Genomic DNA, 21647 nt, shown 5'->3' with positions numbered 1-21647 from the left:
TATAAACAAAAACACATGAATTATGGAAAGAGAAATATATTGTAGTTACATTACGGATTTTTATTTATACTTTTTTCTGTTTATCGAACTTATTTGCGATGCTGTGATTAAAAAATTAAACATATTGGGCTGCATCTAGTTTTTTTCATGGGTCCACGCCTACCCCTCCCCCCCCCCTTCAGTCTTTAATTAAAAATAACAATCAATCTCAAATGCAAATTTCCTTCTTCGAATGGTAACTTTATGTACATTACTGAACAAACTCGTTATTATCCAATGAACTGAAGTATCGGAATTAAAACGACTGTTTGTGTTGGTAGGTGTGCGTGGTGTCTTTACTGACTGTTGTTTGGTTTAAAGATGGAGACCTTAACGCTTAAAAGTCATATTATTGTGTACAGGCACCACAATGTAATGTTATGAGAGTTAAACAAATGTTTATTTGCGATCACATGTATACTAGTATCATGTGCCTAAATGTATAGATAATTTAGATAACTAGTATTCTCTCTCTCTCTCTCTCTCTCTCTCTCTCTCTCTCTCTCTCTCTCTCTCTCTCTCTCTCTCTCTCTCTCTCAGAAGGGAGTAACTCCATCACAGTTAAGGAACGATAACTACTGCATTCAGCAATTCACAATTTCAGTGGTTTGTGGAAAATAAACGCTCGTGTGCATGTTTTTCAACACGAGGGAAATTCCCCATAACCATAGATAAGGAATAAAAAATATTATTTATAATCTTTTATCAGAAAGTAATAAAAAACTTCAAATTTTGAAGTATTTAATGACGCGGATAGTAAATTTGGCTTAAATAAAGACAGAAATAAACTTTAAACGTTAGTGCTAGTTATGTTCATTATATTATCGTATACTTTTGCGTTTAGAGCTAACAATGACATTAAATGAGGAAGCGAATGTAATTAAACAATAAATGATTTATATTTTAAACCTCTTTTTTTCTTAAGGGTTAGGGGTGTCTCAGTTTTTCTATAGAAATGGGGTGGGTAAAAATTTCTTAAATCTGCAATAATAAAATTTTGAATCCGCCAAGGCATTTTTTATAAATCTTCTTGGATCTACCTCTTAACATCAACAGTATTACTTTCTTACCTGTTGTTCAGGTAAACATACATGAATGACATTATAAAGATAAAGTGGCCACCCACCCGCGCCCCAGAAGGCGGCGCTATCGGTAGATGACAAGGACTGGCGCACGGCGTGGTCAATGAATCGACGTTCCAATGTTACTACACTGATATCTAAAATATAATCCGAAAACTGTTGAAATATCAATAACTTGTCTGACAGTGTGCACAGTGGACTAAGATACTCAGTATTACTTCCCCTTGTTTAGATAGATTTGACAACGATGGGAGGAAAGGTAGGTTTTTAATTTTATAAAATGGAAGATAATTTCAGTTTTTGAAATGTTTCGCTCTTACGTGCTCTTGAATATTCTGTAAATCACAGCTATAGTTATAGTAGTTTTAGACAAGGGGATCATATATACAAGAAATTTCATTGATAAAGAGTAAGACTGATTTGTATGTTGTTGAACTTTGATAGTGCGATGTCGCAATGAAGTGTTTATCTAGAATGTTTGATTATTGTTTGATATTTGATTGGATAAAAGAAAGATAAAATACTTTAAAAAGAAAGAAATATTGGAGATAGGGTAAGGAAATTGCGCATTTCAATAAATAATAATTTCCCGTTCGCTGGAAACTCAAAATGGAAATTCTTGTTTGCTCTAAAATTAAAAAAGTAATGGAAATAATAAGTGAAACTACATTGATGATGTGTTGTCCAGCAGTTGTTTACTGGAAGATCAAAAATCAGAAATGATGCATTTCATTAATAATTTAATACTATCAAACTAATACATATATAGATTGTCCTGTAGAATATTCCATTTTTGTTTTTTAAAGTAATATATGGGTATCATTGAACATATGAATATAGATAATTTTAAACTTTCCACAATATAGAAATTTATGTCACGTGTCTGTTGTAGAGACTTTATCTTCGATTTATTAGGGTCAATTTTTGTCTGAAAGTGAAACAAGCAACAGCTTTCAAAATGGAAAAACGTGCTGTCTAAATAGGCTCATAACTCATTCTTTATCTGTCCCAATTCAACAGGTCTGATAGGACAACAGTTGATATTGTACATAAAACCTGTAAACTGAAAATTTTCGAATTAAAAAAAGAAGAAGGATTTCTAACTACTTCAGATATGTTCCAAGGTGCAGGATTCTAATACTGACGCGATATTAATATTCAAACACCGTAAAATATTTTTGTCCTTAATGTTTTAATTGGACTATTATTTTCCCATCCTCTGATAGATTACAGTAAACTAAAGGTATTTTCTATTAACCATTATTTAATGTACTTATCCACCCAGATACAGATAGTCAATCTTTAGCGACGACTCTCATTTATTGCAGATTCATAGCAATCTGACGTGCTGATATTTAACGTATTGTCCTTTCCGATATATTTCATTTTATCAAATAAAATATACAACATGAATAGTTGTATATTTTATTTGATAAAATGAAATATATAGGAAAGGACAGTATGTATTCTTCCCTGATTATAAAGAATATTTTGTTGTCTCTAATTTTTGTACTTGTACCGACAACAACTCGTAAATGCGAATATCTTCTTCGAGAGCACATTTGTATTTTATTGCGTGGAAACAAAATATATTGCTGGACAGCTTTTTGAATCATTGATAATTTGTCGTCTTATCTGCGAGTCCAAGAGACGGTTAATGGCAGCCCGGCTGGACCTTTTGACGATAGTGTTTGGAATCAATCAATCTTCCCTTATCTTTTGTTTGTAGTCGGTCGATCGTTGAAAAGAAGCCTGGACTCAAGAAATTCGAATGGTGTTCATTTACACACTAGAAATTTAATAAAATTTTGAAAAGAATTTCATGTTAAATTGTGACTAATTTAAAATCTATGTATCTGATGATTCTTGATTTAATTGAATCGAATTCCGGCATTAACTCCACCCCCCCCCCAAAAAAATAACTAAAACAAAACTGAATTTAAAAAAATCCAAACATACAAAACAAAAACAAAACGAGAGCATATCTGTGTTTATGTGCTTTTTCAGTGACTTCTGTTTGGAGATTTGTTGGGTTTCTACCATATTTGTGAATCAAATGAAATCAAGCAGAATTTGAGTCCCAGTAACACTATCCATGCAGTAAAGATAAAATTAAGAGCTTATATATCTATATTGCCTCATAAATCAAAGAAAGTCATTTGTTCTCTGGCAAAGAACTGACCAACACCTTTAACATTGAATCTTTTCAACACCATACTCTCTCCATACCAACTTTTAGCCCTATAGAACATAGTCATCTTTTTTACAACCCTGGACGTGAACCCTAGTTTAAGTGTTAGAGTTTATTACAGCAAGTGAAAAAAGTTAACTGGGTAAAATTAGAAAGACTGACGAATTTGTATCAAGTATTTCTAAGCGTAGAAATAAATTCTTATTTTAAAAATGTATTGTGTTGCAAAATTCAGATCTTCATGAATGAAAGTATATGCATTCAAATGCAGATACTTCTATAAATATTCATTCTTTAAAAACGTTCTTAAAACGTGCAAGAAAGTTTGTGATACCAGAATTTAGAACATAGAAGTGGTTGCAAGGTAATGAAGAAAACCCAGTATTTAAGATATTCTACAGATTAGGGAACAAAGAGTTGTAACCTAATTTTTCGCATTGAAGTTTCATTGCATTAAAGTGCGCAAAGTTTGTTCAAGGGTTGCAGTACACAATGTTTTTTCCTGAAGCCTTAAGTTATCTGCACATTAGAAAACTAAGGTCATAGTTGTAGAAACAAAACAATTTGGCAAAAAAATCGCCAGATTTTCTTTCAACCAGTTATTTTCTTAGTACAATTATAATGCCATCAACAAAATAAACAGTTACCATGTCGTAACTATTAACTAAATAACAGATTTTTTCGTCAACAGAAGCAATACCTGCAATGTCACTTATCTTCCCCATTAAAACTAATATCAAAAGCAAATATCTGGCTGTGACACCAAGGTCAACATCTGCAAGCCAGTCTTTCGACTGAATAGAATTTAAGCAAGACAATCATGCAGAAATCATCTGCCCATTGGCTAAACGATAATTAGAAAAAAAACGTGATTATAAACATGATATTTAATGGTGGTCATAAAAGGGATTGGGGGTGGAACTACAGATGTATTTGAGTAAAAAAAACCCACAATAGTCCAACAGTCAATTGATTGCACGTCTGTCATATTGCAGAGAGCCGAGTGGTCTAACCCAGTAGAGTTCATCCTGACCTGTGTTGGCTTTGCTGTGGGTCTGGGTAATGTTTGGAGATTTCCCTACCTTGCATTCAAGAACGGAGGAGGTATTGTACATAATAATCAGGCACACAGATCGTGTATTATACCTAAACTGTATGCATGTACATGATTAAAAGTCTACATTCGCAACAGGTTTTGGTAAAGCTAAATACCGTTAACGCAAAAATTAAGTAAACTATCATATTGTTACGAGGAAAATTAAAAGTCGTTTATACAAACAAGCAGTCAATATTTCATGTGGTGTTATATATTTCTGACTATTTGATTTTATAATTAATTTGTTCCAGGGGCTTTCCTTATTCCCTACTTTATCTGTCTGGTTATCATTGGGATCCCTCTTTTCTACCTGGAGATCGCTTTTGGACAATTTGCCAGTCTTGGACCCGTGAAAATATGGAAAATAAATATTCTGATGAAAGGTTTGCTCTTGTGATCATACAAATAACCAAATAATGTAAAAAGAATAAGAAGAAAAAAATTGTTTATGAAAACACACGGAATCCAAATATTTATCAAAATATCTTAAATTTAATCAATAGAGAATTTTATAATTCCATTTTAATAAACTATTTATTAACATCGTTTCTACAGGTCTTGGGTATTCCATGGTCATCGTTTCATGGGGTATAGCCCTATATTACGTTGTCATCATAGCTTATTGCCTTTACTACTTCTTTGCATCGATGACGTCATATCTACCATGGCAAGACTGTGACAATAACTGGAACTCTTGTTTATGTCAAGATGGCAAACAAAACTTTTCGCTACCTGACCCTTGGCTTGGAGCTCGCAATGATTGCTGTACGAATCTAATAATGTATTATCAATATGAAAATCGAATAATTAATATGTATGTGGTATTAATATTTTTATAATTTTGGCCATTTTCCTAGCTAGCTATCAATCATTTCGAGAAAAAAACAAAACATAAAATGTTCTAGTAATTTAAGTTTTGTGAAAAGATGTATTAAATTTATGAATTATGTTTTTTTTATACATAATCAGTGACGTTTTCCTATCCCGTCAATACAACAGGTGTTTCAGTCAGCGAAGAGTACTTCCGGTAAACACCTTATTGTAGAAAATGTTAAATGTCATTCATTAGAATTCAAATAAAGTTAAAAATTAAAAAAAACGTTCAATAAAATAATACCAGAAAATGAAATAAGAACATTTTGAATTTTTGATGTTCTTTTTATAGACGTCATATCTTAGAAAAAAACGACGGATTTCAGTTCACACTGGTGGAGTAAGATGGGACATAACGTTTTGAATCTTTGATTTTTTTTTTTATAGACGTCATGTTTTAGAAATAACCGATGGATTTGAAGCCACTGGTGGAGTAAAATGGGACATAACTCTATGTAATCTTCTAGCCTGGACCATCATATTTATTGTGTTATCTAAAGGAATAAAAACTTTGGGAAAGGTACGATATACTGACACCAGAAAACGAGAAAGTTGACAAGGAGATAAGAAAATTTAGGTCGAATATTAAGTTAATTTTACGAGTTTTGTAGATGTGCGGAAATTTTGTTTCAAATTACTTCCATGTTCACACGATAATGAGCAAAGTGTAAATAAATTGGATATAAAAAAGTTGAGGTTTTTCAAAGTAAAACGGTTCTTGTATATGAATGCAGACAGACCAGTTGTAAAGTTATGTTGATATTTTCTTTAGTAAAGATGCAACCTCTGAATAATGAGAGTACTTTGATTTTAAGGTGGTGTACTTTACGGCTATATTCCCGTACATCTTGCTGACCGCTCTCTTGATCCGTGGATTAACCTTAGACGGATATAAAGAGGGCATTGATTTTTACATCACCCCTAACCTTGACAAGATCAGTGACGCTAGCGTAAGAGTGGTCAAGCGCCTGTTGCTGTTACAATTTTTTATATACAATAATTAAAACGCTTTTTTGCACATTTATATCATTGGTACATAAACTTGACTATCCAAACAAGTTGAACCAAAACTTTGTAAAAAAAAAATGGAAACATTAAAATATCAAGATAATCTGTTCATTGTGAGAATAACGTATTTAGGTGTGGTCGGACGCCGCAGTACAAATCTTCTACTCCCTCAGCGCCTGCCAAGGGGGACTAATTGCCATGGCAAGCTTCAATAAGTTTGACAACAACGTTTTAAGGTACAATTCGTCAGATGCTCTTTGATAACATTTATCAAATTCCTGCATAAATGACATTGTCCTAAGCTGAGCTCTTTTCTACCCTTGTTGTTTTACTGCACATACACCCCTGCAACTTGTTTATATCAGAGACACCTTTTTGGTTCCGGTTATTAACTGCCTCACGAGTTTCTATGCTGGTTTCGTCATTTTTTCTGTGCTGGGGTTCATGGCGTTTGCCAAGGGCACCACCGTAGCAGACGTAGCTACAGCGGGTAGGTAATCCAATTATCCTTTCCACAAAATCATTGCAATGAAGAAAAATATGACATACGCAAAATGGCACTTTCTAACATTTTATTGCGCAACTCTTTGTTGCAGGTCCCGGCTTAGTCTTCATTGTATACCCCGAAGGTCTTGCTCAGATGCCTGTGGCACCATTATGGTCAATCCTATTTTTCTTCATGATGGCCAATCTTGGATTTAGTTCTGCGGTAAATATGATATTATTCAGTTCATTGTATTTATACTTCATTTACTTATTGTCTTAAATAGTTTCTAAATAATTAAAAAAAACACCCCCACACATATATTTAATAGTTTTCCATGGTGGAAACAGTGATGACGGGACTACTTGATGAATTCCCTGCTATCTCGAGATCAAAATGGCGAGTTCTCGGTTTCCGGTTTGGAATCTGCATGTTTGGGTTTATATTAGGACTGCCAATGACAACAAGAGTAAGCATTACTGCGCTTTCAATGTCTTCCTTTTAATTTCACGCCATTATAAACAATGCCTATCAAATCATTTTGGAATGGGGTTTTTTCTATCCCATTTTTGATTAAAAAAGAAAAGATCACCTCATCACATCTCATTTTAAATGCCTTATATTTCATTTTCAGGGAGGTGATTACATGTTAACACTGGTGGATAACGCTGTCGGTGGCTTCCCCTTATTGTTTGTTGGATTCCTTGAGTTGATTATCATATGCTATGTTTATGGTAAGAAGAATGGACAAAACTTGCGTTAACATACATGTAGATACCATTCAGTCACCCTATTGTTGAAAATTTATAAGACTACTGAGTATTCGAAATTCTTCAACGCAAGAAGTAAAGCTGAAATGTATTATTATACTCTGTGTTTTATAGGCTTCTTCCGATTTAAACGAGACATTGAAATGATGATTGGTGACAGAGTGTGTGTGAACGTCTGTTTCTGGTACTTCGGAGCATGTTGGCTACTGATTTCTCCATTAGCTCTCCTGGTGAAGATTATGAATAATCTGTTGCACTATCTATTTAGATCTATTTAAATTGCAGCAATTAGATTTGATCTCATTAAAATAAAATAAATATATTTTTTAGGCAGTCATTGTATTCAAAATCATCCAGACGAAACCATTTGAAAACGACGGATACCTGTATCCAGATAGCGGTCAGGCGATCTTCTGGTTGATCCAGGTCACGTGTTTGATTGGAATTCCGGTTTGGTTCGTCTATTACAGTTGCAAGAAAGGACTTGGGAAGGTAATATATCTCCTGTCAACAGATTTACATCAGCTTTCGACGACATCGGCGTTCGATCGCATCTGCTTTATCTTTTCACTGACTTATTTTAAACTTACGTTAACTCTCATCTTCAACCAAAACATAACACCTAAGAGTTCAGAATTTGAAATTTGTTGAAATAATGTGTCTTAACTAGTTATAAAGAAAAAAAAGTGTAAAAACTGATATAAAACCAAGGTATTGCTAAATTTGATAATTTTTAAATTTATCCTTCAAAAATCTGTTAAACGTAAAGCAAATAAAAATCCTTAGAACTGATATAAGATCGATATTATTGTTTCTGTGAATTTATTTTGAATGGTAACAAATATGTATTATATCCTTTTCTGGTGTTCTCAAGATGCAGTTTGCTCGGGTTAGCAGTGTGGCCTACTGGTAAAGCAATGCATTAAAAATGAGCTTTATTAAAATAACATGTGCTTATTTATACTTTAAGCCGAAGTCTGATTGGGGACCAGCTTTAACTGAGAATAGGACCGGTCGTTATGCCGCACCTTTCAGTGATGTCACCAACTCCAATGGATCCGCCCCTGCTAATGACTATGCTATGAACATGAAGGGACAGCCCCAGGAGTACTCCAATCAAGCCTACGTGGCCGAACCAGTGGACACAGTCGCCACCAAATTCTAAATCACGTGACTGAATTAGTGTTTCCAATAGTGATCTTTTGAGTACAAGATCTGGGCAGAAAAAAAATTAACAAACAGAGATCATTCAATACATAAAAGATGATAAGACCTTTACGTCAAACTGACACAGCACCTCATCAATCGATCACATCCATGAAGCCGCTGAGATGTTGTGGATACACTAAGGTGTATGTCCACCAATCGAGTACATGACATACACTAGAACACACGTTATCTGAAATACAGCCCGAACACAGCCAGGGATCATCGGGATTGACCCAAAGGAAATGCCAAATACAGTAAAAAGTAACGCACTGCATACTTTACAACGGAACGTAGATCTAAGTGTTTAAATTCTGAGTTATGTTATTAACAAATGTTATGTATGATTATATCATTAAATCAATAAATATATATATTTCTGTAAATAAAACGTTATAATAATCAACTACTTCCTGTATTTTTTTTTCAAGAAGACAAATACAATGTATTAGAATATCATACTTTTTATTGAAAAACTCAGATCATTGTAATTTTATCGAAATTGTATTCGCATATATGTGTAACCCAGAAAGCTTCGAATATTAGTGAAAACAAAAGCAACTATATCAATAAAACTTACATTATAAAAAACTGTTCCGCACCGGAATATAGTCCAGCTTAATATTTATCCATGTAAAAAAAAATCATGATTATTTGTCGTCGTCTTTTACAAAGGCTGGGTTCTGGAACTGTCCACTTGTTCCGGTCTCCCCGGTACCGTCCTTGACCTGTTCAGTTCCATTTTGTTTTGTTCCATTTTCCATGTCCACCATATGTTCCTCTTTTCCGTTGGGAATATTTGCTTGATTTGAAGTCACAAATGTAGCCTGAAGTCTGGCGTATTTTTCACTGGAAGACTGTTCTTCCGGATTTGAGATGGTGTAACCATTACTTCCGGTTCTCTGCTTCATTCTCTCTTTGTATTCATCGCTATATCGCCCCGTTTTGTTTTCTGATAATGCTGGTCCCCAATTTTCCTCAGGAGAGTTTATCTTTTTCAATAACTGAAAAATAGAATTTGTCTTTGTTTCAGGGGTTCAAAGTATGAAAACTTACAATCTCCCAAAATTAAGAAATCCGAATGTGTCGAATTACACAACTTGATTTACATGTATATTCATATACTAAAGTATTTTAGGAGGCGAATATCAATTGATAAAGTTAAGAAAATATTTTTATACGTGGAAAAAATGAATTTCTATTCGGATCATTACGAATACAACAGGTAAAATTATTTTTGACGGTTTAGTACATTGTAGAAGTATTACCAGTATACAGCGTCTGTTACCTTTCCAAGTCCATTTCTAAAGGCCTCAAAGAAGAATATGACGGGGATCCAGATTAGGGGCGCTAAAACGATCAGCCAACCAAGAGCCTGTCCTCCCTCCGGATATACGTAACTTCCGTCCGTCGCCGGTTTGGTCTGAATGGCTTTGAATATTATCACAGCCTATCATTGTGAAAATTTTAGAAATTAAAGTACATGCAATGCGGTGAAAATTTTTACATGAAAAATCGTTGTAGGAAAACTGATTAACAGCTAATTAGAGTTTAATGTTTAATGCTGCAAAAGTCGTTCGATACAATATAACAAAAATTTAATCACTCATTGGAGAAGAAAAAAACCCGAATACTGGTTCTTAAGAAATTACGCAATATTTGTACTTTGATGGAAGTTTATTACATATCAATTTATCGATGCATAGCTTTTCTTATTTAAAAACCTTTCACATTTAAAAGATTTAGAACAGACCAGTAGCGCTACTGGAGAAATTAACAGCCAGGTCGCTCCAAAGTAAAGGAAGAAGGCGGAGATTACAATGTTAGATCCAAGCATCAACTCAATGTCTCTCTTGAAGCGGAAAAATCCTATAAGATGCAATGGCGTCAAAATAAATACGTGACTGAGTATAATGGGTTCTTTGAATACGCTGAGCATATATAATAAATAATAATTACAAGACAATGTGTTGAATATTTACCATAAACGTAGATGATGGCGATGATTTCAAAGAGTCCGACGAATAATAGCGGGAATCCCCCGACAAACGTGTCCATTAGGTTCAGGGTGTACTCGCCTCCCTATAACACAGAAGGCAGGATGGTATATTTTTAAGGATATTGAATAGTGGTGTCCAACCCCTTCTCGAATATTTCGTTAGAATTCAATCATATAATTGGTTACAGTTATCTTTCTTTGTTTGTAGTGTACGGTAGTCAGAGAATTTTCATTTTTCATAATTTCATATTTTAGGGTACTGTAAAGTTTTAGTTAAAATCCGTTAAATAATGAAAAAAAATGTTTAATGATACTCCAACGTTAGTCTCACGTCAGAAAATAGAATGGGGGAGGTTTCGACAGGCTACGTTCTGTGTGCATTGTTTCTTACTCGACAAGTCATCGGAAGTCCAAGAATAAACGCTACTGCGCAAACTCCAGCACGGAAGAGGATTCGCTTGACCCGACTGGAGAAGAATCCGGGAAACTCGTCCATTACTCCAGTAATCACGGTCTCCGTTATTGAAAACTGAAAAAGATAATTAAAGTTATATCAAAGGCAGGTTCTAAACTCTATAACAGAACAAATTTAATATTACATACTACAGTGTACTAGTATATATTTACAGATATAGCGCATATACGAATATGGCGATATTTGCTCTGATATCCAGACTTAGTTTTCATATAAACTCTGGGAAAATTATAGATAACTCCATACATTTAATAATATTAAATAATAATAATATTAAAATATATGCAAAAGAATATAACAAATTGTCTGAAAGAGCTGTTAGTTTTAGTATAATTGCATTGTTATAAACTAGTGCCAACTACAAATGTACAGTATCATAGCAGAGTCACAATACTACCCACGGAACATAGATATGAACTGACCTGTGAGCTAAAACCAAGGGTGGCCATCATGAAGAAGAACAGAATAGCCCACAATGGAGCAACAGGCATCTGTGCAAGGGCTTCTGGGTAAACGATGAAAGTGAGGCCCGGACCTATGGGATTGAAATATATTTGATAATTGTCAAGGTTTCTGGGTAATTATTGATTTCCAAGGTTACCAACATTTGTATTATTTTGATTGCAGATCATCTAATTATCAACAAGAGGCCAATTGGCCTTAACGGTCACCTGAGTAGCATATATCCAATACACAAACTTGTCATGGAGTCTCATATATGCATCTAATTAATTAGGTTTCATACTGGAGTAGAAAAATTATAAATTTGTAATGACAACCACATTTAATTCAAAAAGAACTGTGAAACCTATAATTTTGGTGAAAAACTAAAAGATCTGGCCTACAAAATAATGAATTTAGTTTTCCTTTCAGGTGTGTGGGAGTAAAGAAGATAATTTTTTAACGTTATATGCATTAACATCTATACATCCATTTTGGCCCTGCCCTAGAGTCAAAACCCATACCCCAGGGGACATGAAAATTAAAATTTCAGTAGAGGACTTCCTGGTAAACAGAATTATTAGTCGTTTTTTTTTTTATACAGATGTGTGAGAATAGAGAAGAAAATTTTTAAACATTATATGCATTAACACTTTATTGCCATATTGCCCCCCCCCCTCATGTCCTGTGTGGGAGTAGAGAAGAAGATTTTTTAAGATTTAAATCATTTTTACTATATTGCCATATTGGCCCCACCCTAGAGCATGAACACCTAACAAAGGGGTCATGAATTTCACAATTTTAGTAGAGAGCCTCATGGACATCATAATCATGCATTTAGTTTTTAACAAATATATATAGGAGTAGAGAAGAAGATTTTCTAAGATTTAATACATTTTTACTATTTGGCCATATCGGCCCCACCCTAGAGCCTGAACCCCTGACCGAGGGGTCGTGAATTTCACAATTAAGGTAGAGGGCTTCATGGACATCATAATCATGCATTTAGTATTTAACAAATATATATTAGAGTAGAGAAGATGATTTTCTAAGATTTAATACATTTTTACTATATGGCCATATTGGCCCCACCCTAGAGCATGAACACCTAACAAAGGGGTCATGAATTTCACAATTTAGGTTGAGGGCTTCATGGACATCATTATCATGCATTTAGTTTTTAACAAATATATATGATAGTAGAGAAGAAGATTTTCTAAGATTTAATACATTTTTACTATTTGGCCATATTGGCCCCACCCTAGAGCCAGAACCCCTGACCCAGGGGTCATGAATTTCACAATTAAGGTAGAGGGCTTCATGGACATCATAACCATGCATTTAGTTTTTAACAAATATATATGGGAGTAGAGAAGAAGATTTTCTAAGATGTAATACATTTTTACTATATGGCCATATTGGCCCCACCCTAGAGCCAGAACCCCTGACCCAGGGGCCATAAATTTCACAATTTTGGTAGAGGGCCTCATGGACATCATAACCATGCATTCAGTTTTTTCCTCACATGTGTGGAAGTAGAGAAGAAGATTTTTGAAAATTTGGATTTTTTTGCATATTTGGCCCCGCCCGTGGCACCCCAGGGGTGGTAGAGCCATAAATTTCACAATTTAGATTTTTCTTACCATAGAGATGCTTCACACCAAAAATGGTAACAATTGGCCTGGTAGTTTTCAAGAAGAAGTTAAAAATGTAAAATTGTTAACGCACGACGCACGACGAACAACGCACGACGACGGACGAAGACCAATTGCAATAGGTCACCTGAGTGACTCAGGTGACATAAAAATATTTATATTTATATTTTTTCTTAAATAGCATGCAACACCGTGAAGGATAAATTTTGCAAGTGCCAAGGAAAACTTCAACCATATTCTACACATTATATCATTGCATTAATTTATAGTTTGATTATTACCGCTCGTATCTAACATGTTATTCGAGATACGTAGCTTTTTAAAAAGACCAACGTGCAATGCATGAAACCTTTACTAATGATTTTTTATTGATATGTAGAATTTTTTTACAAAAATTTAATTTCTTCCTACGGATCCTGTAGGATTTTAGGATCAGATAGGAATACATATACTTAATTTTCTGTACAGGAAAACTACACGTCCGACTGTAGGAAAAAAAATTATCCTACAGCCCCTTTAAGGATTGCTATTTTCCCATGATATATTAATTTTTAGAGATAAATAACTAATCTGTCAGCTGAGACTCTCTATTATATGCTCTATCATGTGACAATTTAATATCCGAGAACTGGTTACTCAGTATTCATTTACATAATACCGTTACTTTTTGCCTTCAAATGTGGAATAAGTTTAATAAAGTCTCCATAGGTGGTATCACTGCTTATAATATAATCCTTGATACGAGTGGAAAGTCGGTTACAATCAATTTTCATTTTATCTAAGATTTACACAAATCTTTACACCTTTTGTAAAATTTTCGTAATAATCCCGGCATACATTTTTTTAACTTTGTAAAACGTCTGGAAACTTTTAAAAATATTAGATACTATCTACTATCTAAGAATCTACAGTAAAAATACTTTATGGTCAAGATCTAGTAAATGATTCCAGAGTGCCTTTTTGGTGCTAGAACCATTATGACGTCATAATTGATTTGAAGAATCTTTTTCCATTACTTTGCAGCTTTAAATTAAACAATTTATTAACGTTCTATGTTAAATCATGGGAAAAGTAACCATGACACCTATTCAATTTGACATCATTTTCAAGAGGAGGTCAAGAGCTTCTTTAATTCCGTTCTGGGAGAGACTTTAGGCATTCTAGATATTTTTTATTTGTCAAAAATGGACAAAACTCCGAAATGTGTTCCTCAATTCCTTCATATTTCTATGAAAATTAAAGTTTATGGGTTTTCATTGTGTTTACCAAACATTTTAGCCCCAGTACACCTTTTCAAACAAAGCTATTGTTATGAAGCATCATTGAAAGAATTTATACATGTATCTTAAATTTTATAAACCTGTAGGAACGTTTTATTTACTAGATCTTGACCTTAAGCTAAGAATTGGAAACCTCTAAAAAGGCGTGTATTTCATTCTGCATTTTAAAAAAAAATGTGCACAAATCGAATACCGCCTTGGCACTGACATTTAATTATTTAATCTAATATTAAATACAAAATGTATGGATGATTTTTGTCATCTATCAACAAGCTTTATCATTACTGTACCTCCTTTTGCGACATGTTCCATCGTGTCATGTTTGTAGTTCGCCATAAATCCAAGTACTGAGAAGATCACGAACCCGGCATAGAAACTCGTCAAACAGTTTATCAAAGGAACAACTAGGGAATCTCTACAATAATACAAGCATACTCTTTCAAAGCAATTAAGAATGTAGTAAACTGCTCTCAATATTATCATTTTTAGGAAAATTTTTAAAATTGTTAAATCAGACATAAAAACAATCATATTTCAGACTTTAGAACAGATCAACATGTACTTTCATTAATGTTTTTGGGTATCAAATTTCGTGGATTCGTGGATTCCATGAAAACCACAGTTTCAAGGATACGTAATTTCGTGGCCCATGATCCTATCAATACAAATTGTTAGTAGAAATTGCATTTTCAAGGATCAACTTAACAACGAAATCCACGAAAATTGGTATTTAACGAATATTGATGAAAACACAGTATGCTAGTTCTTTATGAAGACAATAATATATAAACATGTAGTACCTTAAAACGTTGTTGTTGAACTTATTGTAGCTTGCCATTGCAATCAGACCCCCAGAACAGGCGCTGAGGGAGTAGAAAATTTGTACCGCGGCATCCGACCACACCTAATCAAATAACACAAACACGGGTTGAGTTAGTCTTCGTAATATTATATTAGGTCTTTTTTAAATCCTGAATATTTTCAGTTTATTCAAAATTTAGGAAACTGCTCATGAATTTATTTTGCAAAATACACATTGTTTCGACTAATTTAATATAAACAAAACTGAAAAAAAAAATAAATCCAAGCAGTTTTCACTTATGACGTCATACACTGGCATCCGACAGTCGTTCCCAGTTGGGTGTGAGGTAGTACATGACCCCCTCATGAGACCCTTCAAGTGTCAACCCACGGACCAACAGGACAGTCAGCAGAACGTATGGGAATGTGGCAGTGAAATATACAACCTAGGTAGAATAAAGAACATTGTCATAACGATAATTGCAAGAGATTAATCAGGTGATTAAAAATCTAGAGTATATTATGTGCAAAACATTAGAAGCATCCATACCGAGAGATTTTGCCTTTTATAGTTAAAAAGCAACCACATCAAGAGATTTTGCAACTCATAGTTTTACCTTTCCAAGGGATTTGATTCCTTTAGACAGAACCAGAAACACGATGATCCAGGCTAGAAGGTTGCAGAGGGTCACGTCCCACTTGAGGCCCCCGGGGTCAGTCCACGAGTCAGTCACACCCAGCACTTTACGTCTAACAGTCATCATTGGGATGAAAACATATTCAGATAAACATACTGCTATTTTAACACAGAGCTGATCCATCTTAACATCATCGCATGTTTTTAAACTTACTATGGTAGAATAAATATTATATAGGACCAGCGAGTAGATCTAGAAATATATGTATAGATTTACATTTTTATTACTAGAGTAGAACTGGTATCATAATCTTATATACTGGAAAATTAAACGCAAATAACAACGTAGACCCTTGAATATGTACTCTGAATGTTACCAATTTGGTAAACAAAACATAACTTACGTAAAATATTCTGAACTTGGAGTGTTTTTACTTCCATTTTTGATGGAAGCTAGATCGGCCACTGGAAAGAATACATGTATCAAACAACATTAAAGATGAATACACAAAACAAATTCAGAACAGTGCTTTTGTCAAATTTTAACAATAACAATAATTTTTTAATCATACAGCAATCTGGTCGTCGTCCATTCCAAGGATCCGGGCTCGAGAAGTTCGTCGTTGCGTCAGCACAGGAACACGTGTTCCACTCGTTGTCACAGTCCTGCCAGGGTAGATATGACGTCATGGACGCAAATAGGTAATACAAGCACCAGGCGATCACAACGTTGTAATACAATGCGATCAAGGCAGAGACGATGGTCATGGCAAACCCCAAACCTTCAAAATAGTTGATTGTTTATTTATATAATTAATCAAGTAAGAATGAAACATAAATTTCTTCCAAACACATCAAGATTTTTTTCAGGCTTGTGAATGAACAACAAAAACATAATAATCAACATTTTTAAAAACCACACCTTTGAATGCAGGATTTACAATCCATATCTTTATGGGACCTAGACTGGCAAACTGGCCAAATGATAGTTCAAGGAAAAACAAAGGAACACCAATAAGGGCCAAGGAGACAAAGTATGGTATCAGAAAAGCGCCTGTAAAACAAATCGTTATCGTAAAAAAAATTGTTAAAGTTTTCAGAGACTTTGAATGTTTAAGAAATGAACTCAATGTCTACCGAAGTTATATTCGTATAACCTGGGTTGGGGCAATTTATGAATCGGATTATAAAAAAGCATAAATTTCTCCAACCCAGGTTATACAAGTATAACTTGGGTAGATATTGAGTTCATTCCTTATGATTTAATTATCTGTAATTTGCTGTACAAATTGAGCTGTTTTACTTTTAAAAATGATATTAAACTGTTCAAAATTTAAATTTAACGTCAAGCGGATAAGTAAATTTTTGACGTTGGTGCATTGTGACTTGTCTTGTGACGTGCAAACCAGGTTATATAAATTTAACTCAATTTTTCTATCTAATCAAATGCCGCGTTACAACCAGAATTAAATTATTTTAATATATAACTTAAATTGAGAAGAATGACTCGACAAGCATTTTTCTCTAGGAGAAAAATTCAGTATACAATTACCGGTACTTCAGAAATTAATCATATTCATTGCACTGCTACGCGCACAACGTATTGACTTACCTCCTCCGTTTTTGTAAGCAAGGTAAGGGAATCTCCACACGTTCCCCAGTCCTACTGCATACCCTATTAAGGTCAGAATAAACTCCACCTGATTAGACCAACCGGCTCTTTTAGCCTACAAAAGAAGAACTATTGCTCTAGTATTTCAGTACCGACGTAGATAATTCAAATTCATTGGAAAGTTGGAAAACGGTCGAGGCTGTTGTCAGAGCTAAAGCTGTGCATTGTGGCATACTCGGATATCGTGGATTCTGCATGTGGTAAAATCATAGAAGTGATGAAAGCATGTATTTACATCAGTTGGTATTTTCTGAAATGATATTCTTAAAATAATCAAATACACATTTGAGATACGTATCAACAAGTTGCTTTAATTTGTTTGTGCAAAACTATTGTACGCCTGTGGACAAAACTGTTATTTTTAACTAGGTTTTACGATATTAATGTACATACAAATGTAAATCTCTGCAAAGACACATATGGTACCGTAATAAATCAGAGGTAAACTCTAGTTACGTAATGTGCGTTAGCACAAAGCCTCTTCATTGCAAAGATAAAAGACTGAGACTTGGTGTTTTTGTAATCGTGTTGTTTGAACTTGACTGTTATATTGTGAAAGTAAATCACTTAAGAAACTGTTTTGAATGTTTTTCCTATATCAGCAACCATGTTCAAGCTCGTTGTTTGAGGTCTTTGCTACAGTTGGTAATATTGTCAGCTGCATTGTACTGTTAGAATTTGCTCAAACTTTTTTCATGACTAATATTAGATGAGTTAAGATAAATCATGTAATTTCATCGTTTATCAACTGATAACCGAATTTGAGCTATGTCTAGATCACTTAGTAAACAAAGCGGCACCTTGTTGTCTAGATAAACAATAGTTTGGTGCATGCATAGATACATCTGGATAGAAACTCGGGGCAACCGTTTAACTCCCCAAACAGAAGAAATTAATACAACAAACTGGAAGAGTGGTTAAAAGAACAGTAAAGTCCGAATAATATCATTCCATTTTTTTCTAAAGTTTTAATAAGATTATATTTCATACGATTAGCGAATAACAGTCAACGACACTAAATGAAGATGGAAATAAATATGACCGTATTACATGATCTGCAACTGAATCAGAATTAAAAACAGCTAAAAACTACCGCAAAAACAACAACGGGATCAGCGACAAATAACGGCAACAATTAACGCTAACGCAACGACAACTACCTCAGGAATAAGAACACCACAGACTACAGGAGTAACAGAAATAGAAACGGCATACATGGTAAACACAGGCCATGGCAACGGTGCCACTCAAACCGTTAGAGGCAACAGCGAAAATCTACCACAGCAATAGGAACAGTAAAAGCAAAAACAGGAAAAGCAAACACTTAGTAATTTGAAAATGATTATAAGATCAGAGAGAGAGAGAAAGAAAGAGAGAGAGATATATAATTAACAATGTGGCCAATAGATAGAGAGAAAGAACAACAAGAAAACACATATTTTACCACAGCAAAACGCCTATCTCACTGAGTCTTAAGTTTATTCCACAAATTGTGTCTGACAACATCGATATTCTATATGTTAGTATCTGGTGCATTTTTAAAAAAAAAAAAGTATGTTTGTTCAATTCTATATCCATCACTCCCTTGGAATGCTATGGATTACTGTAAAGAAACCTGTAAGCTGTTGGCTGATAAAAGCCCAAAAGCCCAAAAGCCAATAACCTATTTTCTTCGTTACTCTTTCTATGTCTCGCCTTCCATTTTTCCCTTCGACTGTTATAGCTACACGTGCATGACTAGTATGTTTAGTATAGCTGCAATTGCTTTATTCTTTCTTTGTCTCATTTTCCATGTACGATAACGTACTTGGGTCAAAAATTACCTTTATGTCTATATGCATATATATTGTATTGTATTTGCAAATTTCAACGCGTTTCCCCTTAAAGTGACTTTTCTAAGACCTTCCAAATACAAGAGAAGTTTTCCAAATACAAGAGAAGTTTTGCATTCCAGAATCTCCAAAAAGAGAATTCTTTCTCTCCGATTCATTCAACTAAATTTGGCAGGTAATATAAATCGGGAGTGCTCGACAACAAAATAATTAAGGTCAGTTAAGGGGAAACGAAGAGATGTTTTTCATTTAGGTATAAAAGTGTAATCGTGCCAAGAACGCGTCCAAAATTCAAAAACAAACCCCGATAAGGATGTTTGTAATCTGTTCAAAAGGCCACGCGTTCTTCATACATGAATTTGGACCAGGAAGAAATTAAATACTTGTTTATTTTTTAAATATTTAGTATTATAGAGGTTTACTCATAGGAACAGTAGTATAATCATTAAAGGCATTAAGCAAATAAAACCTCAAATTATACACAAAAGAGACTATAGATAAAACCTCCGTCATTATATTCTTTTTTTTATTTTTTAAAGATTAAAATTATTTTTTCTTGTTTAAACTACGACTTTAAAATGTGATAATAAAAAAATAAAAATTATTGTACAATTTCATAAATATACTGGATAATAATGATATGTTTACGTTCACATGCATACCAGTATGTATTACAGAGACTCGGTAAAACGGTAGACAACCACAACAGTTTTGAATTCAAAATACATTGCAAAGGAAAAATGAAATCTGTTAAGATAGAGGGTGTCCTCGTGATAAAAACAAACAAATCTGTCGAATTCAACTGCCAAAAAAATATAAGAAAGCTGTCTATTCGTCAAATTTATGTGGTTTTATTTGGAAGAAAAAGAAATAATTGTTGAAACCTGTCATTCTTTTACAGATCATAAGCTTTCCCAATTTAAAAATATCAATGATAGACACTGGCATTTATATAGCATTACTTCTTTTTCAGAAGTATTTAATAAATAAAGATTTGCAAATACAACTATACATTAAAAAAATATCACTAAAATGATTTTGGCCAAAAACTCTTACCTCTTCGCCCATGTTCACATCACTCGCTAAGATAAAACTATTTTGGAAAGTTTTTGCAAGTTAACACAAGCTTATTCTCCTCCAAACTTGCAAGATAACAACTTTCCTCTCATTGGATAAATTTAAGAGCTATTTTTTTATGCCTCTCGCTTTTGGTTAAGGTTAAAATTTAGCTATCGGTTGATATTTCTTGATAACTGGTGTAACACAACACAGATTAGTGTTTACGTTTCGGTTTAAAGTATTTATCAACATTTATCAGCCCAAAATCTTCTGTGTTTGTCAATGATAATATTTGATAAACGCACGCTGAAAACAATCTTACCCCCCCCCCCCCAACCTTGTTGATCATAAAAGTCGCAATTGTTGTTTCATTGGACGCCATTTTTTTATTTTGAGAAATATGAGTTAGATCTAAAAGGAAGCACTTCTTTATATATTAAATCGCCATCGTTTTAAATGCTTACATATGTACTATTCAGTTAAAAAGAACACCATAGTTTAAATTGATGTTCGTGTCATCCCAGCTCATTGGTACATCTTCTATTGCATAACAGCAACAATTTTAAAGTTACTCTACTCAAAGGGTGATATTAACGTCTAACGTAACTAGTCTGGTGATGTTTTCTTGTGACATGTGCATAAAACAATCCTCATTGTTAAACCGCTCTTTACTGTCAAAATCAAAGGAACTCTTAAATCATACGAACGTTGCCAACACGAGCTTGGCCCCTTTAGTCACATTAATGCCAAACAAGATTCCATATCTTTCTGTTTTTATCAAAATTGATAAATTCTATGACTGTAATACCCAATCTTTCCTTTATATCTTTAGTCTAACTTAGTATGTTTTACTTGACTTTTTAAATCTCGTATATAGTTAATAGATCGGTAAGTTATATATAAATTACGGCAACATCTTTAACCGACTGTTAAATTTCTAAACATTTTTGCCTCCACTGATTTTCTTGTGTATTTTTATTCAATTCTACATAAACAAATTTTTTTTACAATTATGATGACATTTTCTTGCATGTAGACAGTTTATAT

The 21647-nt window shown here is 33.8% G+C and overlaps 2 protein-coding genes across 2 annotated transcripts; one reads left to right on the top strand and one right to left on the bottom strand.

Annotated features, from left to right (window-relative positions):
* Nucleotides 1–1178: 1178 nt before the first annotated feature.
* LOC128193201 (sodium- and chloride-dependent glycine transporter 1-like) lies at nt 1179–9155 on the top strand. Its single transcript, XM_052866524.1, has 15 exons — nt 1179–1380; nt 4308–4416; nt 4660–4791; nt 4964–5173; nt 5378–5435; nt 5669–5801; nt 6097–6231; nt 6422–6525; nt 6655–6779; nt 6886–6998; nt 7105–7242; nt 7408–7507; nt 7658–7773; nt 7874–8035; nt 8514–9155. The coding sequence occupies exons 1-15, from the start codon at nt 1369–1371 to the stop codon at nt 8706–8708; spliced, it is 1842 nt and encodes a 613-aa protein (XP_052722484.1). The 5' UTR covers nt 1179–1368; the 3' UTR covers nt 8709–9155.
* Nucleotides 9156–9197: 42 nt separating this feature from the next.
* On the bottom strand, nt 9198–20765 carry LOC128193200 (sodium- and chloride-dependent glycine transporter 1-like). Its single transcript, XM_052866523.1, has 15 exons — nt 20598–20765; nt 17650–17764; nt 16960–17091; nt 16610–16819; nt 16442–16502; nt 16018–16150; nt 15712–15846; nt 15400–15503; nt 14890–15014; nt 11646–11758; nt 11140–11277; nt 10732–10831; nt 10503–10618; nt 10038–10199; nt 9198–9753 (listed from the first exon to the last, which is right to left on the bottom strand). Exons 1-15 carry the CDS (start codon nt 20607–20609, stop codon nt 9400–9402), a joined length of 2010 nt encoding a protein of 669 aa, XP_052722483.1. The 5' UTR covers nt 20610–20765; the 3' UTR covers nt 9198–9399.
* Nucleotides 20766–21647: the final 882 nt, after the last annotated feature.

Source organism: Crassostrea angulata, chromosome 7 (genome assembly GCF_025612915.1).
Source record: "Crassostrea angulata isolate pt1a10 chromosome 7, ASM2561291v2, whole genome shotgun sequence".
NCBI classification, from domain to species: Eukaryota; Metazoa; Mollusca; class Bivalvia; order Ostreida; family Ostreidae; genus Magallana; species Magallana angulata.
This window is presented reverse-complemented; position numbering and strand designations above follow the sequence as displayed.